This window comes from Drosophila miranda, chromosome 2 (genome assembly GCF_003369915.1).
Source record: "Drosophila miranda strain MSH22 chromosome 2, D.miranda_PacBio2.1, whole genome shotgun sequence".
Taxonomy (NCBI): domain Eukaryota; kingdom Metazoa; phylum Arthropoda; class Insecta; order Diptera; family Drosophilidae; genus Drosophila; species Drosophila miranda.
This window is the reverse complement of record NC_046675.1, coordinates 19,404,711-19,429,138: the sequence shown is the minus strand read 5'-3', so window position 1 is coordinate 19,429,138 and position 24,428 is coordinate 19,404,711. Positions and strand designations below refer to the sequence as shown.

The window sequence follows — 24,428 nt, the reverse complement described above, 5'->3', positions numbered from 1 at the left end:
AAAGCGGTAGCATCGCTCAAGGAGGTCTACCCAGGAGCCAAGCTGGAGGCCGTAAAATGGGAAGACATCCCCAGCAAGCCGAGGGCCAGAGCTTGGGTTTCAGCGAAGCCTGCAGAGCCGGAAAAGATTCTCCGGATTCTGCAGGTCTGCAGCCCCCACCTTCCTACAGCCGATTGGAAGGCGGCCAAGGTAGAGGAGAGCAATGGACTGAGGCGCCAAATCATCCTCGTCCTGAACGAGGAGTCGGTTAGACTTCTCCATGACACCGAGGGCACTGTGGACTACGGCTACAAGAAGGTAGTCATAGTACCGTACAAGTCCGACTCTAAGGGCATGCAACCGGAGGTCGAGCCAGACCTGGAGCCTCCGGAGATCCCTAGCATGAAGATCAAACCGGTTTCGGACGTGGCATCAGTGGTGTCGGATGACATACTAGATATTTACGTGTCTGACGTGAGCGATCTTACTAGGGATCTCAAGCACATCGGGGTTGGGGAGGAGCTGGACTTTTCCAAAAGCGACCACGACAAGAAAATGGTGGAGGTGAACCTCAGGAATGTCACTGATACTCCTGCAGATAAACCTCCACCATTGTAAGGCAGCATGCGCTGCTCTCTTGCTCCACCTAGCCAAGGGTGGAGCCGACATAGTTCTCATTCAGGAGCCCTGGATCCTCGGAAACAGGGTATCTGGTCTGAGGACTCCTGACTAGAAGCTATGCGTAGCTGACACCGCAGGTAAAACCCGCACCTGCAATTAAGACATTGGACTGGCCGGGAAATGGTACTGGTTTTAATCCGATCGAGAATTTTTAGCACATCATGAACGTTTTAATATGAAAGCAGTGACCCAAAACTTTATCTGAACTGAAAGAAATATTTGAAAAAGCGTAGTATAACGATATAAATATCGAATCAATCTGCAAATTAGGAGGTACCAATCCTTCGCGTAGAAAATGAGTTCCGCAGAGGCTAAAAAAAATATTAAACTTATTCATTACGTAAACTTAAAAAGGGCTGAAAACCTAGAATGAATTTTTTCGTATTGAATACCCAAGGGATTACTTTTTGATAAAAGGATTCTTTTTAAATCAAGGATGTTTGGATTCAAACTTTTAATATGTTTCGTTAGCCTTTTATATAGTTTAGTTAGTTTAATGAGCTTTCTTCTTAGAAAACAAACCAAAACTTTATAAAAAAAAAAAAAAAAAAACTTTTTTTGACTGTCCACATTTTACTGTCCGCTACAGTATGTATATCCGCTTATTATATTCGTATATTAAAAGTATGTTATGTCTAATAATGAATGGATCGAACCGAAGATAGCCGAAATCGACAGCTATCGCCTCAAATTCTGCTGGAACGTTTTCTTATATGTAAAGCACGACCAAACTACAAGCTGTGTTATCCTGTAATCTTGTTATCTCAATTACAGTGAGTGTGTGATGGTCAGGTCTGACGAACCGACGGATGGAGGTTTTAAATAAAGTGTCACACAATTTCAGAGCAAAATTAGAATTGATTTGTATACATTTGTGTAAGAAAACATACTTTATTCCAAATTTAAAACATAGGTTTTCTAATACCTAATTGCTTTTCTTGCTTGAATTTTTTCAGTTTTGATTCTTCTCCAGTTTTTCCAAACTAGTCTGTAATGATTTCGACAATCGCTTTCAATAATGTTACGAAAAGATTTATCTATTTGAGAAAAATTATCAAACTTGATGTAATTTTTACATAATCAAAAATGGGAATGGTATGGTTAATTGCAAAAAGCTGCTATAAGACAAAAACAAAATTTAAAATAGAATCAAGGAAAAGAGAATAACTTATAAACAAAGAAGTGCTCTTTAGCTTATACGAATCCAAAATTTTTGGATTTGATGGCCATCAACATTTTAGTGCGTAAAATGGATTTGCTGGAGTACAAAGGGATATACAGTCGAGATATACAAGTATTTGCAGTGGGGAGATGAGAGTCATCCGCAGGTCTTATAGTAACAGAGGGCAAGGGTTGAAATCCCTCTTCCGAAGCAGGTAAGGCTGGCGAACCTGTCCAAAAATAAACCTAAAATAAAAAAAAAAAAATAGTTAATATAAATATTTGAATTATGCAAGAACAGTTACCAAATCTTGACGTTCCAATATATTCATTTTTTCAACAATGCTCCAAAACCATCGTTTAAACTTTAGAAGTTTATCAGGACCTTCACTAGACTCGTCATTAAAGGTAGTGTATGAAATCAATGTTGATACGTTAATATCTCCGACGCCATTCAAGAGCAAACGTAAATCTTCTGCGGTTAAGCTGTGCATACTGTTATCAGGCAGAACGTCAAAAACCCCTTCTTTTAATGCCTAAAAAAAAATATTAAAAATGTTTTTCTAGTACCATTAATAGTAACCTACCTCAAGTGCCTTTTCCTGCGATTTAATCAGTCTGTATTCCGTATAACGTCTTATATAATCGAATATGTTGCTTGATGTTACCGGTACTTCACGACCTCCCGGAATTAACTCTGTGTTGCCACAACCTTCCTCTTTCATTAAATCAATTCTAAAAAAAAATATTGTATAATATGCATTCCGTGAAATACAATTTGTACATACACAAAACATAATTCCATTCGATTGATAGTTTCTTCACCATCTTTTGTTTGGACATTTTGAATAATTTGCCTGAAAGATTCATATAATGCTGGATCGAAAAACGCCAAATCGTGGAACTTAATTTTACGTCCAAGTATGTACTTTAACACGTGCCTTTGTAGGAACAGTGGAAGCAATTCATTTTGCAACAGACAAAGTCCAATTAGTCTAAACATATACGGGGAAAAATTAATTAAGCTGTAAACGAAAATCTGATTAAATAGTTCGCAAAAGTCTTACCTTCCAATATTTCTAAATGCGTTAATGCGCTCAAAGGTCGCAAAGCCCTGGCGTGGTGTATAAAATCCTCGCTTACCCGGAGAGTAAAATAATGGTTCATTATCGTCATCTGCGGGTTCGACTAGCACTACTGGTGCAGATTTTTTTTGTTGACTATTTTGAGAACATGATTCCGACTTTTGCTTAAAAGTTATAATTTCTATGGCTTCATTAACTTTTTGACGCAGTGTTTCATCTGAGGAAAGAACAGATAGAAGTTGGGGGGTTGGTATCTCCAAGAGCATTCCTGTTATCTTCGGTGCATGTGCTGAGTTTATCGAGTTGATCTGGTAAGTAAAACATTTGTAATTATTTCAATGGTTATATTAACTGAACATAGGCTACCTTAGGGTATAAACGTTCTCCAAGTTGTTGCAAATGAACAGATAAATGTTCGTTTGCGCTCTCCGCCATTGAATTATCTATGTAAGTAGTAAGCATTGCAAAAGTATTGAAAAATATTTAAAATTAAAAGAAAGAGATTATTTACAAATATATTCTTTACCTGTACTGTTGGATGGGGTATACGGTCTGGCATCTACATTTAAAACTTTTCGGTCACGAGCTGTTCGCCATAGAATTTTGCTACTGGTGCCACGTCTTTGTAATGTGGGCTGGTCGCGACTAGATCCGGAGACGGTTCTGCTTCTCAGTATACTCGAAAACGGCACTCCATATTTACTATGCGAGCTCCCCACTTGTATAGATTCAAGACTAGGCATTTTTGCGTTAGCCAGCAAAGCTTCTGCGATGGATGTGTAAAAGCTGCGGGCTACACCAGATCCCTCACCGGGTTCATCTTTAAATGTTACTTTTACTCTGTTGAATGCAATAGGAGGCTGAGGTCGCCTGTTTTGATTGCCAAATTGGGTATTAAGCTCTTTAAAAGTTTGAACAATTAACGTCTCTCGGTTTCGTTCGAGTTTGCAGAACACTAAATCACGCTGTTGACCATTTCGCAGTTTTTCCATGTGGCGTCGAAAACGCATTTCCTTAACAGGAAAACCTCTCAGTTCTGGCAATACAGACCCATGTTCCATTCCAACATCATCCATGAATACACGTCCGAAGATATCAAGTGTTAGTTTCCAACGGCTTAACAAAAAGTTCCAAGACGGCAGTTCCGAAAGTGTATTTTTGTAAAACAAAAAACCTCGAATAGGAAACACAAACATCTGCGGTGGTGTCTTTGGTTGAAGTGTATCACATTTTGTTTTTTCCGAAGTTAATAAAATGGAATTGGAAGAAGAACTGTTGAGCTCCGAGTCAACCGTTTTTAAACAAGAACCTCCTGCCAGTACAATAACGCTGCAATGATCGGCTGTCGACGACGTTAATGATGCTTTGTTTGGCGCAATTATAACTTCTGGTCTTGTAGCCATTAACGCATCAGTCGTTTTTGATGTACTTGTACCACTGCCTAATTTTTCCAACTCATCTGTATCCATTGATACCACTCTATCGAATTGGCAGCTTTGACTTCCTACTAAGAGAAAAATATGGGTTTTTGGAGACAGTTAGCAAGAAAGGATAATTTAACGTACCATCAACGTCCTTACGGGATTTTAAATCTTCGAAACACTGTTTTTTCTTTAATTGCAGGTAAATATTGGTTTCTGCAGTCTCATCAGCCTCATATGCGATATTATCATCATCTAAGATGCTATTCACCGGATTTTGTTTTACTTCCACAGGCTGTTGGGATGGGACAGTTTCAAAAACAGGCCCATCCGTTTTTAAGGAATTGGAAAATCCGAGCCTTGTAGGAGGGTCATCGATACTAGCATTAGCACCTGCAACTACAAGGAGTGGTAGATTGGCAAAAAGCTCCTGTCGTTTGGAATTAGGCTGCAGCAAATGAGGTTTATCGGCAAGGGGCATTGCCATATCAAGCGGTAATTCAAAGCCGTCCGGCGCCGAGCAGCCTAAGCTGAGGGTCGACTCAGATCTAGTGAAAAAGGCATGTTTGCGTGTGCCGAGATTGCTTGAAGACAGGGTACTTGTAGACGGCTGTACGTCACTAAACTCTTCTAAGTTCGTTGATTCATCGTCCGTATCATAATTTTCAGACATTGGTGACACATTGTTTATACGTCCAGAGATATTTTCCTGCTTATCATAAAATCCTGTATCATTGCGCATATAGTAAATAAACGCGTCGAGCACGTATGCAATATGTCGAAGAGCAGTTATATCCAATACTGGAAGGGCATCTCTATGTTCAGAGGTGTGCGCACGCATCAGAGACAGGCAGTATGTAAAGAAGTCTCGACGTGAGTTAGATCCTTAGAAAATTACATTTTATAAAATTTTCAAGTAAATTACAATATACAAATTTGTCTTACCCAGCACATTAACACCAATGGATGTAGAAGTGGTAGGAGTAGGTGTTTGATTATTGGTCGATGGTCCGCTAAGGTTAAGGGGGTGCAGAGGATGATTGGGGTCAGTATAGTTGGTCAAATAGGCACCAAACTTTAGCTGTGCTTCCGTTCCGTCCATCACTGTAAACATCCAGTCCCATGTTGACTTTAATCGCTTTTCAACAAATGCCTTTAAAATCAAAAAGTTTTAATTTAGTTTAAAGTTAAATTACTGTTTTGTTTATATATATTATATAACTTGCCTGGACAGCAACTACTTCCTCTCCTTGAATTTTCAATGATGGTTCTATATCATTTACTATATTGTAAGATAGAATACTTATAAGTTCAGAAATCTGTCTAATTGTAATTCCAAATGCCCGTGCTAAATTGCTAGCAGTTGTAGCCATTGTATGAGACTCTGCGGATGGCGTAGTAACCGCGGTAGAAGCTGGTGCTGTGGAGCGTCTTAAAGCCATCGGGTCAATGAAAACTAAATTGGAACCCGTTGGCACGCGTACCGATGACCGAGCAGTGTCACGGCTTCTGATTGCCCATTGCATTGTCTGGGGAGCTAGATCACTACGTGCATTTGAACTAGTGTTACGACGTTCAAGTTGTTGATCGTTAAAATTAAATTCATCGGAATGATCATCAGATTCACCATCTTCTGAACCATCTTCCTCTTGTGCTGATGAGTCTCCCGATTCGTCCTCCAAAAATAGAACACCAATATCTTTAAAGGAAGTAATAAAATATTAAAGATCTATATTTTACGTGCGTAAAACTGCTATAATTTTCTTTGTGTTTCAACAGAAACATACAAATGTGATTTATAGTAGCTATAGAGTACGAATTATATTAAAATCCGGTAAATGTAGAGATGTCGATATGTCCGTGCGTTCCATTTGACGCCGAGATCTCAATACAAAATTCCGAAGAAGTACACAGATATAGTTATAGAGACGACCTATTCTACTCCTGTCCATCTTCTTAGGAGAAGAAGGTTACATTATTGACAAATCCGAAATTTCTGGAATATTTTCGAGAAGGAAAGCAAACTTTAGATGGGCATCCGGATGGGATACATTTTCACGTCTCACTAAGGAGAAGAGAAGGAAATTAAGAAGTCCAACGGTATCACAACGGGCCGATCGTCGTGTCAGCCGTTTTGCTTTTTATTTCAAATTGATCTATCTACCCCATAGACAAATAATTAAAAAAAAAAAAAAATGATCAGGAACGTTGTGAGTTGCACCTAGTGCCGCGACACTACATTTATACTCGATACTCACACGAAAAATTTGTGAGAGAGAGACCGAGAATGCAATTTCATTTGTTCCTTCTGGCTATAATAATAATTTGGTCTAATCCAGCTTCGGCAATCTGCTAGATAGGTTATTATCTATCATTATTATAGTTTTCTCGCATCTTCAAAATTGTGGATGCCACAGATTTTCGTTATTTGTGGGGGCAGAAAAGAGCGTTGCAAAATTTGAAAATACTCTTGTAACAGTAAATATAAAATGTCGTTGCCTCTAGCTCTAGTCTCTAAGAACTAGTGGTTCATAGGGACGGACAGACAGACATGGCTCTATCGACTCGGCTATTGATGCTGATATATATATATATATTTGTAATGCTTTATGGGGTCGACAACGCTTCTTTTTGAGTTTCGGATATAAAAAGATAGCAACAATTTTCAATTATAACGGATATGATAAAGCTGGGTTTTCCGCAATTTCGAAATAGAAGATCTATTGTGCTTCTGTAATGAGTATCAAATATGTATATATAAAAGTACATCGATAAAGGTTATGCTCATTTAATTGGACAAAAAAAACATTGATGAAATCCAAACATTGTGTGTGCTTAAAGTTCTTGGCATACAAAGGATCTTCCAATGCACCTGCGAAATCATGCAGTGGAGTTCATTTGTTCCTGTTCAATTGCCGGGGCAAAATCATGTTGTGTTTATGTATATTGGAATGTGAAAAGGATGCATTATCAAGTCGGGAAAACCGTAAATGGCGTTTTTTGGCCTCAATCGAAAATTATACCTATTCGCAAATACCATTGACTCTTTGGGACAAGACATCTTTAATGATTTGCTGGGCATTGAAAGTTTCAAGAATCTGCAAGGGAGGCGGGTCTGTTAAAATCATCAAGGAAGTTTTGATCAATGACGCTTTTGTCATGTTGGCAAATAAACTGCGTAATTTTTTCGACTATTTTCACATTCACGGGGAAACTGATGCATTTTCTATGTGGGAGTGTGTAACAGTTACATTAGCCAAAGATTATAATGAAATGACAGCTTTGTTAATAATAGAGAATTTATTGTGCAAAAAGGGCTTTATATTGAAATCTTTTGATTTAAATATTACACTTGATAGACGAAAAATCCAAAAGTAGGCAATTGAAGAGGAATCCATGTCTCTTTAAGAACATTGTCAAATTTACAAGACTATGCAGCAGACGTACAATGAAAAGCCAGAAGTTTTTAAGCGTGTAGGGGTTTGTCCGATAAAAAATATTTTTTATCGATGGACCAGGGGGTACCATTAAAACATTTTTCTACAAGTGCTTCATTACTGCAAGCACTCACATATAAATGTCGCACAGTGGAGAATCAGACGAAAAGAGATGGCAAAATTCGAGAATTTTTTAACGCTTTGGATACAATAAACACATGCATTTATATATCTCCAACTCTGCAAGGGCTTATTAGGCGGCGATCAAACACCACGAACTTGTTAGAGTTTACCTCTTTCACTATATGACTGCATCAACCTTGTTACACCTTGATGACTCGAAATGCAAATTAATGGCATTGAGAGAATTGCCCTAGTGGATGATGTTGGTGATATATTAGACGTCAAGCTAAAGTTTTCTGAACAAATTTCGACCATGGTAAAGAAGGCCATGGGGGTTTATAACGAGGAAAAAGGAATTTGACGACCCCTACATAACAAAGACTTTCTATACTTTGCTAGTTGGTACGATTTTAGAACACGGCTCCTGTGTATGGGGCCCTCAGTTTTTTTAGTTTTCTCGTATCGTCGAAATTGTGGATGCCACAGATTTTCGCCCTTTGTGGGGGCGGAAGTGGGCGGGGCAAAGTTTTGAAATATTCTTGTAGCAGTGACATATCACAGAAGTCTGGATCCAAAACATCGTTGCACTCGCTCTTATAGTCTTTGAGCACTAGGCGCTGAAGGGGACGGACAGACGGACGGACGGACAGACGGACAGACAGACATGGCTCAATCGACTCGGCTATTGATGCTGATCAAGAATATATATACTTTATGGGGTCGGAAACGATTCCTTTTGGACGTTACACACATCCACTTTTACCACAAATCTAATATACCCCAATACTCATTTTGAGTATCGGGTATAAATATATATATTGAAGAAAATTTGCAAAATATGTAAATATATGCTTAACAGCTATTAAGCGTTTTTAATAACTGTTGCGAGTTTTAAATTTAATGAAAGTCGAGAGTTAAAATAATATTTACATGTGGGGATGTTAATCTAATTGGTGCGATGATTAGCTCGAGACTGAAAATACAAGGGCCAAATTACCGTGCTGCTCGGCGCTGATGCTAAGCCGAGTGAAAGATCGAGTCTTTTCTGAGAAGCTTTTTTCTGAATATACTATAACTTCCAAAAGCTGGACAAATCGAATCGGATGCCAAACATACCATGCTTTATACTGATACATTAAATAATTATAATCGTATGCGTAAGTCGAACATTTGGAATTGCTGATATTGGATATTGTTTTAGAAAGGGCAAAAAATATCTCTTTTTCTCCATCCATATCCAGAACGAGTAAATGTGTATGTTTATATCAAATGTTACTTTTAAAAAACTTTTAGAGTAAAGCCAATCACCTGTTTCGGATCCAGCGGTTGCACCGGTTGGAACGTTTCTCTGCACCTCCTGGTTACTCTGGTTGTCATCAGAGTCTGATTCGGTCTCAGCATCATTAAAAGTAAAATCATTATCACTTTCATCATCCTGGAGCCCATCCTCATTTCGTTGATTTTCTATCAAATCATCGTCCTGAGTATGAGAATTTGCTTCTCGATTAATAGCTTCTTCCGATTCTGAAGCATCGCGAATCGCTAATAATATTATTGTTGTAGATTCATTTTAAATAAGAATGATTAATCAAAGAAGTTACTTACTTTCCATTGCGACAACGTCGTAGTTTTGCTGGATATTAAAGCTAGTACTTTGATCGTTTGCAGCATCGTGTCCCAATACGTTCTCGGAAAGGGGCTCTACATTCGAGGGTGCTAACGGGTCTACACTAAATAGATCATCCGAGTTCTATAAAATTGTTTCATTAGTGATACGCATCTTCAAGGAAAATATGCGATATACCTACATCTAGGTTTGATGATGACATTGTAAAAGGAGCGGTAGGCCTCACAACACCAAGTCGTACTGGAGCAATTAGTGCTTCAGAAACCTCACATAGTTCTTCAATAGATATTGTGTGTAACGTCTTAAAAACTTTCAGACAGCTTTGAACATATTTATTGCATGCAGAGTGTGGTTTTTTTTTTTCTGGATTTGGTTGTTTTTCTAAATTAAAAATAACGAAAACACGAGCAACGGAGCGAGCGAAGCGCCTTGCAACTTCCTCAGCCTCCTTACATCTATTAGTAATACCAACGTTTTGTAGCTCGCGTACTAATGTAGTCAGCAAAGTGTCAAGATGTTCGGCTGTGCATTTTACAATTAAACTGTGAGTAAACTTGTCCAGAAGTGTAGAACCTTGCTGGGTCTGTATAAACGTGTTGAAACTATCCGGACTAGGGCTTTCTGAAATGTTGCTCGGAGAATTATGATAATTTATATCGTTTTTTTCAGCTCCACTCATTATCATGCAGCGTACTGCATTCCAATCAATTAGGAGTCGATCAAGTGCTTTTCTGGCGAATTTCGGTGGTTCGAGATCATGGTCTGGCATTTCACTTTCTACGTCCAGCGAGGAAGACTTTCGATTCGATATAGCTGTGTTGTTCCCATTCGTGTTCCCCGTAGTATTTCCGACATTACGAACCCTAACATTGAAACGGTATTGTCTTTGCTCCACTATTTGTCTACCCACAGTCTGTATCAGAAATAGTAGTATAGATTCCCCTTTAGAGTTGAATTTCGTGACCAAATCGGTACAAGAAACTAGTTTGCAGAGCAAAGCAAATCTCTTTGTGAGATTGCCAGCGATAAGTGCTTTGCACTTGCATTTTTCCCAGCAATCACAATAGGCTGTCGGTGCTGTGCGCTTTAATTTACAATCATGGCCTTTGTGGCATACTCGAGCGCACTCTGTACAGCAGCATAATGATCCAGTCAGACCACATGTTTTACATTCAAAAATGTTTTGGTTTATATGATCAGCGCCTGTCCAAGTAAATGAGCACGTATCATTGTAACATATCACATGTAATGGTGATTGATCCGCTGGAGAACCATTGGGAAATATCATAGATTCCTTAAACTGAGAATCTTGATCAGCAAGCATGAGTATAGTGTTCAAAATTATAATCCCTGCTTCATAGGCACGACATGAAACGGATAGCATAAAAGCAGTTTGACCCTGCGCATCTTTGGTACTTAGCATCTGGTAGAGGTAAGGCCGTAGTGCAGGACTGGCGCACATTTGTTGCAGAATCAAGAGTGCATGCTCACGGCGTTGTGATAGATCGAATGTGTAGTTTGGGGACCCTAATTTAATGCTTGATAAAATGGAACTCTGGGTAGAGGACGGAATTACTTTGGAAATATCTTCAATACCATCTGCGATGTTTTGCGATGAGACCCCGCTTAGATTGTTAGCAGAAGACGCCTCTGCTGGCCATGGAATATAAGCATGGTCTTCGTTTCCGCTCGTCGTTGGATGACCGGATTGCTCAGGTTGATCAGTATTAATAAGGCGTTGCATCATATCACGCAAATTAATGCGATTGTCTCTTGCACCAGACGCGCTTATTCCAGCCGTCATTGTGGTGAAACTAGCGCTGTCACTGGCAGTGGACGCATTCGCTCCAAAAGAGTTACCGCTAACATATGCTGGTGCGTTTGGAATAGAACGTGTGATCGAAAGCCCAGCCGAAAGTGTCTTTTTATCAGAGCTACTACTAGGAGAATCTGCATGCGAATCCTTGTTAGAGGTTGGGGCACACATAATAACACATGCATGGAATATGTTACGAGCCCCATCGCAGCGCTCTTCGACAACTGAAGCAGTATCAGTGTGATCTTCCTTTTCAAGCCGGGCTATAGCAGCGAAGCTATTCTTTATATCACAACGTAGTATATGCGGCATGAGTTTTTGTGTGTCAAAAAGCAAAGCCGTCATGCACACCTTTGATTTGAGGTTTAATCCAGAAACCATTGCCGGTAGCGGTATCGTTGCCATGGTAATTGATTTTACTGGGGGTAAATCAAACCACTGGGGATCCTTTATTGAGCCAAGACAATCCTTTGCTAATGGATACAGGGCACCATTGCCATCTCTGAGCACAATAGTACTGTTATTTCCACTACAATCGTTATTGCAAGCCATTAATATATTTGTAGGAGAAACGCCAATAAATGAAGCGCAGTCTGTAGGAAATTGGCAGTTTTGCTCCTGCTTACTGTTGTACAAGTTGTACAAACTGTAATGTATTTTACCGAGTACCTTTTTGATTACGTGAATACCTCGCATATCAACAGCTATTGTGAGCAACTGAACGCCAGCTGTATCAGCACCAACATTAACTTTTTTTGGCTGCTTTTGCAACCAATCTGGACCACGCGTTGACATTACAGTCCGAAAAACTTGAACATCTTCGCGCCGAAGCAGACGACATTGTTGCCAGTCGTCTTCTTTACATTCGTCTTTGGATGTTGAAGCTGCATTAGAGGCGTTGTTCAATGCTGGAAACCGAACGGCTAAAAAGTCACCATCGACTTTAAGCACTTTTCCAATCGGGCCGACCTTATCTTCAACAAAAACAACGTCTTTTAACTGCCATAGCTCTTCGTCCTTTCTGCTCTCTTGATTGGTGTTGGAGTCCTCTTTTGCAGTCATTCTCTTAGTGCGTTTGTGTGATGTAACACTACCAGTATCACTGCAGGTGCTAGAAGCCGGAGATGGTGGTGGAGGCATGTCGATCCTATCGGTTGATTCCTTGCTCGATGAACTCATTTGTCCATTTTTACTATTGCTTGTGCTTTGCATGACTGTTGCCTTCAAAAGATCCTTATCTGTAGATGCTCCTTGGATATTTTGGTTTACCCCAGTTGCTGGACATTTATCTGGGCCCAAATGTGTGCTAATATTTATAATTTTCATACGACACACATCAGTGAAATTCCAAACCGAGTTTAAGAGCTGCCCAACTTTGGGTACACCGTTGGAACATGTAAAACCAATTGATCCAGATTGATATATAGGACATTTTTTCATTATGACCTGCGCCCCTACATTAATATCCGTTGCAATAACCTTAAACGGTTTCTTTGTTTTTGTTCGAAATTTGTCCCACAGATATCGGCGCTGATCAAATGGAAGAACGCCCCACCAATAAATGTTGTTGCTGTCCGTTCTAACCACTGTATACAATGAACAAACATAAATGTTTGTTATTGGATCTGAAATAAATTCATTGAAAGTACAACAAGTATGGTCCAGCTTGGCTCCAAGATATCCCAGTTGTTCGTCCATCCAGGTGGCAACTCGATTTGACTCAGTCACCACGGAACACCGTATAAAATTAGCTGAAATATGCACGACCCTTTCGTTAATGTTGAGTGCCAAGGTTTTTGGATGATACATATTGTCCACCTGAAAGCAAAAAAGGCTGTTTCTTAATATGCTATCAAACAGAATGAGGACACATAATATTTTGAACGGTGAGTAAAGGGTAGAAATTAGCGGTTTGCCTTATTTTCGGGTAGGCAAAAAATATGATTATGTCAATATAGCATAGCTCGCAAACGACGATCAACACTTTTTCCCTTTGCTGTCTCGTCACTGACAAAACCGAAAAAGACCACGAAGACACGGTCTCTCACTGAGCAGAACACTTTTTGTCTCTTCGCCTGTGTTATGTGTTTCGGGCAGCAAAAGTGTCTTTAGATTAGCAGAACCAAAAAAGTGTCTGAGTAAAGTGTTTTTAGTTTTTTTTTTCGTGTATATGTTTATTTATTCATGTTTTCCGCATCTTTTGGGCTATTGTATTGTAATATGTATATTTATTTGCAAAATTGGCAAACGAACATTTTAGTTTTGCTTTTCACGATTCATTTTAAGCTCCAATAGTCAAACCGTATAGAATTCACAAAAATTGATAGTTGCCATAAGCATCACACGTACAAGCACGCATACATACGAAAAAGACACCTTGTTCGTTGGTCGCGGCAAGATGCTCAGTGAAGAACAGGAACAAAAGAGAAGTGAAGAAATCGGTCTTTGCTTGAGCGAAGAGCGAGTTGAGCAAAAACAGATTTGATCGGGTCTTTTCAGTCCTTTTTCTTAATGTGTCCGTCAATGAGAGGTTTTTATCAGACACGCCGAAAGTGTTATTTGCGAGCTATGCAATATAGAAACAAAAGCCAGAAACAAACAAAAAATTAGCAATGCACAAATGAATATTTGTTTTACAACTACCGTTAAAATTCGTCAATAATTATAAACGAGTCTTTTTGTTTTTATATCATAAGAGAAAACGAACAACATATGGAAAATTACTTGATTCATTTTAAAAATGTTTATGAATTTTCAGAGCACTTTTGGCCCTCAGAAACTGACTCTAAAATAATGCTTGACAATACTCTTTCGGCATTTCGGAAAAAATACAACAAAATATGTGTGTCATGGCCCCAAGACAGATGACCTATAAATTCGATGATTTTTGTTCTCAACAAATCTGGTGTGCGATGTGCTCGGGTTATAGTAGTAGAGTATTTGGAGGGAAAACTCCAAGCTGAATGGAGCTGAATGGGGCTTTAAAAAGTAGTAAGATCAGCTCTTAGCCAGGGAGACTCAACTCAGCGTCTTAATTCAGCCATACAACCAGAAACGTCTGTAGTGTCAGGCCTATGGTGCCAAAGCGGCATGTCACATCTAATGATGTATGTAAATGCTTTTATACAATGTAAAATAAAAGCCGTTGGAAACAAGGTGGAGAAGTTTAGTTTCTCTTATGCCAGGGAGAGAGCGTCCTTTAAGATAAGCCTAACCCTGAAACCATTTCCTCTGTCCCTTTTTTTCGGAGCACTTGGTCGAATTGACAGACTACAGGGCTTAGAAGAAGAATAAAACCCTATAACTCTGCCAAGTAATCAGGACAATGGTCCATACTCATCGTCTCGCTCTAATTTGATCCAATTAAAAAAAACTTCATTCTTTGTTATCTTACTTATCAGAATATAAGAAAATGACGAAGTAAGCGTCCACTCATGGGACGTTATCCAATTGGTTAAAAAGAAAGAATATTATCTTCATATTTTGGGAACGAATTTGTCAAATTTTGTAGACAGATGTGTCTACCCCATATCCGAGATCACTTTCTAGCAAGACGGTAGCCCGACGCACAAGGCTAAATTCGTGAAAAGTCGTCCAATAATTCGAGTTCTCACTTAATCCAGTGGCTTGCTCAATAGCCCAGATCTAAATCCGATTGAACATCGATGGGCTCTGCTTAAAAAACTTGGAAAAGTAAGAGTCTGAACCAAAGCGATGAGTTTTTGGGAGCGCGTGCAGTCGGAGTGGAGCATGCCAAAACTTATTCAAAATGTGACAAAAGCTAAGGCCCTCTGGAAAAAAAATATTTTTTTAATTTTATATTAAAAAAATTTGAAAAGCATAAGTGGATGCATGGACTTTTTTTGAAAAAATTAAATTCTCTTTGGGCAAAGGATCTCTTTGAATTGAAATTATTGTTTTTTTTCTTTCTCACTAAATTAAAGAATCCATGAAAGTGATAAACATGTATCCACACGTTCTCGCCACTGTACATTTCGCATATAAATTGAAAGTCCAGATATTGAGCTAATTTATATAAGAACGCTCTATTAAAATAGAAAAGTCGTTGTTAACTTAAACTTCTCTCTAGAAAAATATATATTAAAGATATAAATCGCCTTATACATCCAGCTTGGATGGTGCATTACATCCAGCTTGGATGGTGCATTGCATCCAAGGAGTCGGAAAAATAACCTTTCGGAACCAATCCTAAACAAATTTGAGTTAACTCTAACAATTCAACGTAATCAGTACGCGCATGAGTTCTCGATTAACCTTGGCAGAAGTTAATTATTGAATTTCTTCTGTCATTTAAATGCTGCAACGTACTGATCAGTCACACCAAACATAAACTTGATTTGTTCAATAGTCTTCCAGGAATCTTTGAATCTGGCAAAGAGTGCAACGTTTGTACCTGATGTAGCTTCGGAACATGACTCAAATGCTGCCCGCAAATGTATTTCACTGGTGTGATGTCCGCATGGGTGGTATAAGTGTCTTTTGTCTAGTTGTTTAGTTGTCTAGAATTGGAGACAGTTGTATCAAAACAGGCTTTTTTAATTTGATCAACTACTCCCAATTTCATTCCCATTCACACATGCATTTTGGGTAGACGAGGGTGACAATCCGATATTTTAATATTTTGCACGTGTAATTGCACATTAGTCTGAAAAGTTTAATGTTAACTATTTATTGTTTATTTATTGTTGAGCTGGCAAAAACCCTCTAGATGAACCCTCCACGATGGTGCCAGCTGGGCAATGGACACTGTCGCTTGATCTGTCCGGGGTAATGCAGTGTCTAGCTAAGGCAATGGTCCAGCGTTTTCCCGATCCAAATTCGGGGAAACTGAACCAGGGCCATGGCTAGAGGTGCCTGGCGGCATAAAACGCTAGGGGGTGGTCCCCCCGAAATATATTAGCCATAATGGACCTTCGGGCCAAACATGGAGGCTGGATAGGAGCAAACACGGGTTGGGATGGCAACCCAAACGTCGGCGGAAAGCGTGACTGCCCACCGGCGGGCACGGGAAGGAGCAATCCTCTTTGCGTGTCGCCAGCGGTCACACCTCGGGCACGGTGGGAGCAGGCCATGTTAGTTGTAATACTACTGCCACAAAAACGACGCGTTGCTGGGTGAGCCGCGTGGCTGCCGCTGTTGACACAGACTCGGACCCGGAGAGCGTGCTATCCATTAGCAAGACCGAAGAGGAAATCCTTTTCCGCTCGCCAGAACCAGGTACCAGCTCCCTGCGTAGGGAAGGGCCGAAGCGTTCCAGGGAGGGGATGAAGGTAAAGCTTAGTATGAGGCGGCCCTCAAGTTACTGAGCCGGCTCCAGGGCAAGACGGATATCTCCCAAGGAAGAAATCCAAGCTAGCCTGGGCTGAGCAACGGGTACATGAGGGCCGCAAACACTACGCGCAGCTGCCCCAGATGAAGGCAACAAACGGTGGATTCGCCAACAAGGTGGAGGAGATGTTGGTCACCAAGAGGCAACGCTCGATCGAGAGTGCTGCCAAAGACACTCCGGCAAGCAAGCGGCAACGCGGGGCCAAGATGGACACCCCCCCAGCCGAAGACGAGGAAGCCGAGACAGAAGGCCATGAGCGAAGTGTCCAAAAGACATCTATCTCATTGTGGCCTTGATCGACCGCAGCGATGAGAATGGGAAGATGACGGCGGCACAGTGGAAGTTAGTCCACGCGCAGCTCGTTGAGTTCCTCTTCTCGCGAATGGAGGAAGACCCCAGCACTTCCATGCCCACGTTTGATGGAGCGGGATGGCTGAACGGGGTCAAGATCCTCAAATGGAACGACGACCCAACGCGGCAGTGGCTGGTGCAGAAGGTATCCCAACTGGAAGCTCTGTGGGAGTGGGCGAAGCTGGAGGTGGTAGACAGGGAGTTGATCCCGTCCATCCCAAAGGCGAAGCTGCTCTTCCTCACTGCTGTCCAAGGGGAGCGAGCACTGAAGCTGCTGCAGAGGCAAAATTCGGACGTGCCAACGGCTGACTGGAAGGTTATACATGCTGGTAACCCATTACCCAGCGAGGGGGGCCAGCATGTGATCTTTCAGATCAGCAAGGAGGCAGAGGATATTTTGTATCTCAAGTTCGGGAAGATGGAGTGGGGCGTAGGTAGCGTCTACCTACGACTGCAAAAGCGCCACCCCGAGGATAATGATGCGCACACCCTTCAGTCAGGCGAGGTCGAGAAAGACCTAGGTCTTGAAACCATAGTGGAGGCCGCCCAGGGTCTTGCGCTGAACGACTCGGAGGACGGTGACCTGACAATTATAGTCAACCCGTCGAGTGAGGTTGAGTTAGCCACCCATGACACTAAGGGTGCTGCAGCTCAACCTCCATAAAAGCAAGATAGCGTCGGCGGAGCTGCTCATTGCCATAGAGCAAGGGACCTTGCAAAATTGAATTTGAAAGCTTAATATTGTCCAGACGGTAAGGTTAAGATACAAAGCGGTGGGATTAATAGCAGAATTTTTATACCCGATACTCAAAATGAGTATAGGGTTATATTAGATTTGTGGTGAAAATGGATGTGTGTACCGTCCAGAAGGAATCGTTTTCGAGCCCATAAAGTATATATATATTCTTCATCAGCATCAATAGCCGAGTCGATTGAGCCCTGTCTGTCTGTCCGTCTATCCGTCCCTATGAGCGCCTAGTGCTCAATGACTATAAGAGCTAGAGCAACGACATTTTATATCTGGATATGTCACTGTTACAAGTATATTTCAAAGCTTCGTGGCATTCACAAAACAAAAATGCAGAATCGCAGAGGATGACTATATCTTTTAGAGTGCAAAATCTGAACCAGATCGTATAATTATTATAGCCAGAATCAAGAAAATAATTTCATTCTCGCTCGCTCTGTCTCTCTAACACACAGGTTTCTTGGTCGGCTTTGCCTATTGCAAAATGTGAGTTCAAGGATCTCAGAACCTATAAAAGCCAGAGCAACCAAATTTGGTATCCAAACTCCTGTGATATCGGACCTTGACCGTTCGGTTTTCGCCACACCCCTTTCCGCCCCCGCAAAGGACGAAAATCTGGGGCATGCACATTAAGATTAAGTTTTTATAAAATAACTGTAAATTAAGTCTTCCTGTGTTCTTTTTTGATTGGTTTTATTCTTCAAAAAAATAAAAATCATTATTTACGGTCCGTGCAAAAAAATTTGCTTTCTCAAGTTCCCCAAAACATGACCTTTTCACGGCTCTGTAATTTCTTCAGAATCAAAAGGACCAGCAGAATCGTTTATGTTTCTTCACTTACAAATGTGAAATGGAAATACATATACAAAAGTCAGGTATAACTTTTTGTACGTTTGCCATTTTTTAATTGATATTTTTTGTATATTTTGTCTAAAGACCCTTAGTTTTTATCACAATCTGAATACAATAACCTATAAAATCGCTGTTCATTAAAATAGTGTTTTTTTTTTAAGAATATCAAAATAAACAACGGGACTTAAACTTAAAGCGTTTTTAGATGTTCTAAATGTTTCTTGAGGTTAAATATTTAATATTTAATGCATTTTGTTTTTATTATGGTCTTGCAGCGGTCTGGCATGGGTCAATAGGGTCCTGATTCGTTTCAATAAGATTTGAGCCAATTTTTAAACCACTTGCAAAAACTTACTTCTGGTTGAAAAATTTTTAGTTGCTACAATACCTTTGACATTTCTCCACAAGATTTCGCTGAGATTAAAATCTAGTGACTGAGCAAAACATGGCAGAATGTCGATATTTTCGAATGGAACCCAGTTCCTAGCGAAATTTCGCGAATTTTTTGGCTCATTAGCATGTTGAAACATCCCTTTGAGAAGCATTTTTCAACTGGAATACGAATGTAATGTATACTCAAAAAAAAAAGTGTTCTTTCACTTGATCAACTCATAGTTTTTTCAGTGTGACCCAGTCCAGTCAATTATGCGCTTTTGCGAACATAAATCGTGCATCCATGTACATACTCTCTGACCCAAATGCGTAGCTTTCTAGGACTTCTTGCATTAAAATAACGTGAGAACAGTCGTATTTCTCGCATCTTTAAAATTGTGAATGTTGAAAGTCAGAATATATAAAATATATATTTAGCTATATTTCGGTCGGCCAACAAGTTTTGCACAGCTCGGCACGTCGAAGTTAGCACTTTTTTCAAATTATTTTTGATTTTGATCGATTTTAGCCATTTTTAGCCGGTGTTTTGCTATTCATGCAAACCTCTAGTAGCTACCAATTTCAGTAATAATAGTAATATCTAATTTGCATTCACTTACATCTGACTTATAAGGCTCTGAGTCGGACCAACGCCATTGGTATAAATCTCCATTATCAGACAGTGCAATGAATTCAGAAAATAAAGCTCCGATTGTCTTAAATCGGACCGAAGTTTTATCAGGCCATGGTTGCAGTTCCTCCGATATCCATATTGGAGACAACATTGATGAAGGTTCTTTTTTTTTAGAATCTAATATAAAATGGTTTGGAGAAGTTATAAAGTATGAAATGAAAATATATCTTTTCAAAATTACCTGCATCCTTCTCCCATGTATAATCGTCTTTATTTATCCAGCGGCGCGGCCCGTAGTACTGACGATCCCGCCAGCGACTGAAGGCTTCGCGATCAGCATTAACAGATATTTGAGCTGAGAGTCCACTGTTTCCAGATATAGGACCACCTGATGTCGTTGAACGGTTTGATTGATTACTTTCTGCAGCGTTTGTGTTGGAATTACTGCGTTCACTGCGTATACGGTCGAAAAGTAAACTAAAAATAATATAAATGTTGTATAATATATAGCTGCCCGAGACTTGTTAAGCGACCATTTTAACGAAATTTGCATACATCATTCATGAATGGCCACATCATGCGTTGGAACCGTCTCGATCGGACCACAAAAACGAAGTTTTTTTAAACTTACTTTCGAATGCTTGAATAGTTACTGAATATTTCTTCTGAAAATAGTCCATCTGAAGGATCGATGATAACGCTGCTATTATCTGCACTAAACCCATTGTCCAACAGTGATATAAGGTCTTCAGGCACATAATTGTCTGCACCTTCCTCCGTATCTTCAGCTTCTTCATCATCGCGCGAAAGCAAATTGTTTACAGCTAAATTTACATCTAAATTGGTGCGCTTTTAAAATAATTTATTATAATTTCTGAATTAGTTTGTAGAAATTAAACGCTTACCTGCAATTCTCTTATTATGAGATTTCTGCTCTTGCCCTGTAGAACTACTTCTGCTTGTGAAATAAGTTCCTCTGGGACATACGTAGCTGGTACAGTTACCAAAGGACGATTAGATGTGCTGCCTCCTATAATTACACCGGTACTTCTTGATCCGGATCCTTGACCACTTGAGCTTGACCGGCCTGTTGCACGCAAAAGACGTGCCCTAGAACGGGCCATGGGACGCGATGATGAAGGAGCCTTTGAAGCATTGGTTGTTCCACCGGCACCAGTTGTGGAACTTATAAAAAAAAAAGCCATGTAAACATAAAATCGTACAAAAATACATAACTTCTTAACATACCATTTAGTATCAGATTTAGTCAAATCAAGCTTTTCAGAGTTGATAGAAAATGATACTCGAAATGCTTTACCATCCTCAAGAAGTACACCAATATGGGTAGGCCCAATAACGACTTCTCTTACTGGAATTTTCAATTGCTCAAATATACGATGAGTGCCATACCCAAATCGATTCACTTTTTCCGAAACTTCCCGTACTCTACAATAAAAATTTTGAAGGTTAATAAATAAACAAATACGTTAATTTAAAACAGTGTAACACCATTCGAGAATTTGTGTCGGGATCTAAGAATATAGGGCAGGGCGTAACATAAACAATAATTGAAAATCGAATTGTTGATCGTTTGTTCGTAAGACTTCAGCTTGGAACCAGCTAAATCAAAGATCGCTGCCCTTTCACAGCAAAGTTATACCAGTGCGGAGCCATTAACTTAGCGTCAGTCTAGAACAGTTGTGCCCAATTAACGGAAATAGACGCACCGGCGTGGTCAATGCAGTCTGCCAATAGCGGGTCGAGTGCCACCTGCTACTGGGAATCACTTCAGAACCGAGAAATAGTCTCAGGCCGGGAAGAATATGCTGGATTGCGATACACACACTGCAATACTTTAACAAAAGCCGTTTGTTTTTATGTAAACTAGTCTCTTAGTTTTAAAGCTATTTCAATATAATAGTCTTCCCTAAGAAATAGACAGATGATACGTTGGAATCGACCATATAGGACCACTATAGTACATTGCTCGCATAGGAACGATCGGTCAAACAACAAGTTGTGCGCAGCTCGCCACGTCGAAATTGAAACTTTTTATTTTTAATTTTAACTATTTCATATTTATACTTTAAAAATAACATTTCTTTAGCCTAATTCTCGTATTTTTATTTAGTTCTGTAATTAGTTTTAAAGCCTCGACAGGTCTTTGCCATGTCAGCGTTTTGTTGAAATATACTAACGATTATATCTTTGAACGATTATTTCTGGAGCATGGATATCATTGGAGCAATGTTAACGATTGCCTGGAGAATATCCCAATATTTTTTAACTAAACATTTTAGATTTTTTTTTTTTTTTGCGTGGTCTTTTACAGCGTAAGTAACAATCATTTGTTAGAAGTAGCCGTCTATAAAAAATAAATAAAATTTGATTGGCTTGCAACTAATACATATGCGACCCAACGTACATATATGTATTTACATTAAACAAAGCTGTACACAAATATTCTGAACATTTTGTATTAAGCTTGATAATTCACAGCATAGTTTGCCGAAAATGTTATATACTTAAAAATATATGTGCGCTTAAACATGTGTATGCATGTATGTAGATATGTATTCAGGATCGCAAGATGACTTATGTAGTAATTTACATAGAAGAACTAAACGAATATATAATAGAATAACTTAAAATTATTAAGTTATATCATTTCGAAAAAAAGGATAGGAACAGATTTCAACTATTATATTCATACTTTTCGGTGCACATTCTGGAAAATATGTACATATGTATATACATACACCTACATGAAGTACATACATATCTATAGCCATACTGCACGAGATATACATATGTACCCTCCTTATCTAAGGATATATGCAAATTGTGTATATATTTATGGTTCTTGTTAAAAGAAACAACATGCAGCTAACATAAGTGTGCGTATTAGTATGTATATATTTTCACAAGTAATTTTATATTCCCATGTGCGTATGAGCGCAGCTCCACTATTATATTTACCTTTCAATAAATTGATCATCATTGCCTGGAAGAGGTTGCAACACAAATTGCATAGAAACCATTTTAGTTTTTTAATAAACAAGAAGAATGTATATTCCTAATTTTCATTTCACGCCAAAGTTCACAGTTCTTCCCAAAAGAGATTGATATTGTAAGTTGTATCGATATATATATATATATAAACGATATAAGCGGTAATCGAAGTATGGAAAAAGGTGATAAGTGTCATATTGCAAACGTGAGATTTTAATTGAAACGGTGGAATAGGGTATCTATATGATATCAGCCAGGCTCCGTTTATCACATTCACAAAATTTTCCAATTTACTTTTGAAATCACTTAAATTGGGGCTCAAATTTAGCTCGAAAAATATTGGCCAGGGCGCATAACAGCACAAATGTGCATGGAACAGCTCAGACTGTAACATGCGCTTAACATGAGGGGCACAGCGGTTTTCCGCCTCATATTAAACGGACTTCGAAATGTAAGTGCAGCAAATAAATTGTTTACTTTAAAATTCCCACTATGTTCTTTACATTCAGGGAAAAGCATAAATCCTTTTTCTCCAAAATCATTTTGAAAGTTTGTTTGTCCACAGGTTTGTTTCACAGGTCTGAAATCTTGACCTATTCAAACTGACGACTATCCACCATCCATTTCGGGGATGGTCCGGGATGGTCCGCATGTTTCTACGCGATAGACGGTGCAAAGAAAACAAAAAACGACGACTTTTCGTGTCTGGCAGAGATCGCCAGAGACCGACTCGAAAAACAGAAGGGCCACCACGGTAACAAGGAAGAGCCCGACCTGAGGCAGGAGAAATTCCAAAGCAACTTGTTAGAAGTTAAAAAAACAAAGAATAATAATAAGTAACTTATTAATTTTTTTTACGGACTACACAATATGTTGCGATTGCAGATCGTATCGGTTCTGCTGATTGATTAAAGTAGGTAGTAAGTAGGTAGGTAGTAGTGTCCACTCCACGACGCGGACACCTGCGCCGCAGCCTGTCAAACAAAGGCACCCGAAGAAGTCAGTTGGCAACGTAACATACATACAAGGGCAACAGTTTCCACGTCAAGACTTCGGTTGCCGAACACACTCGCTGCCCGCACTGAAGCGACAGTCACAATCTTCGGCATTGCCCGGACCTTTTGTCTAAGGACTGCTTTGCAAGGAAAGCCATCGTCGATCAGGCAAAGGCATGCCTCAACTGTCTGAGCCGTTCCCATGGACTTTCAAAATGTACCAGTACAAGGAACTGCACGCAGTGTGGTCAAAGACACCATACACTGCTGCACTTCCCATCTCCTGCTCAGGTGGCTACACACCCTCTCGCAGCCTTCCATAGCGCTCGTTCCGGTAACTCGTGGCAGTATACAACAAGCGACTCGTCTGGCAGGGCTACACCTACGCAACTCTACGCTAGGACCCCACTTCCTACTCAGAGCACTGCACAGCCTCTCCCAGTGGTTCCCAACACTAGTTCCAGTGGTCATCCACAGTCTGCAGCGACCGACTCGTCTGCGAGAACACACTCTGCGCAACTAGTCTCCGCTACGGCAACACATCACGGACCCAGCACTGTCCTTCTGGCCACTGCCCTGGTCACAATCCACAACCCCCACACTGGCCAATCAGCTGTGGTACGTGCGATAGTGAATTCAGGCTCGGAAGGAACCCTCATTACAGAGCACACAGTGCAGGCTCTTAACCTCAAGCGGCATCCAATTTCGGCAGAAATTGCTGGAGTTGGGACCACCTGCAAGAACAGGTGTACCTACACTACAGAATTGTCATTAAGTTCTTGTA

The 24,428-nt window shown here is 39.9% G+C and overlaps 1 protein-coding gene across 3 annotated transcripts; it reads right to left on the bottom strand.

Annotated features, from left to right (window-relative positions):
* Positions 1-1,517: 1,517 nt before the first annotated feature.
* On the bottom strand, positions 1,518-22,773 carry LOC108154071 (E3 ubiquitin-protein ligase hyd). Of its 3 annotated transcripts, none has more exons than XM_017284163.2 (19): positions 22,617-22,773; positions 20,886-21,083; positions 20,543-20,822; positions 20,269-20,486; positions 19,879-20,114; positions 19,624-19,814; positions 9,696-13,148; positions 9,493-9,637; positions 9,196-9,429; positions 5,554-6,026; positions 5,273-5,480; positions 4,472-5,212; positions 3,433-4,413; positions 3,273-3,349; positions 2,889-3,214; positions 2,610-2,816; positions 2,409-2,556; positions 2,127-2,357; positions 1,518-2,067 (listed from the first exon to the last, which is right to left on the bottom strand). In XM_017284163.2, exons 1-19 carry the CDS (start codon positions 22,676-22,678, stop codon positions 1,855-1,857), a joined length of 8,622 nt encoding a protein of 2,873 aa, XP_017139652.1. In that variant the 5' UTR covers positions 22,679-22,773; the 3' UTR covers positions 1,518-1,854. The 3 variants fall into 3 exon arrangements, with proteins under 3 accessions (XP_017139652.1, XP_017139653.1, XP_017139654.1); XM_017284164.2 differs by having other exon boundaries at positions 3,433-4,410; XM_017284165.2 differs by having other exon boundaries at positions 19,879-20,090.
* Positions 22,774-24,428: the final 1,655 nt, after the last annotated feature.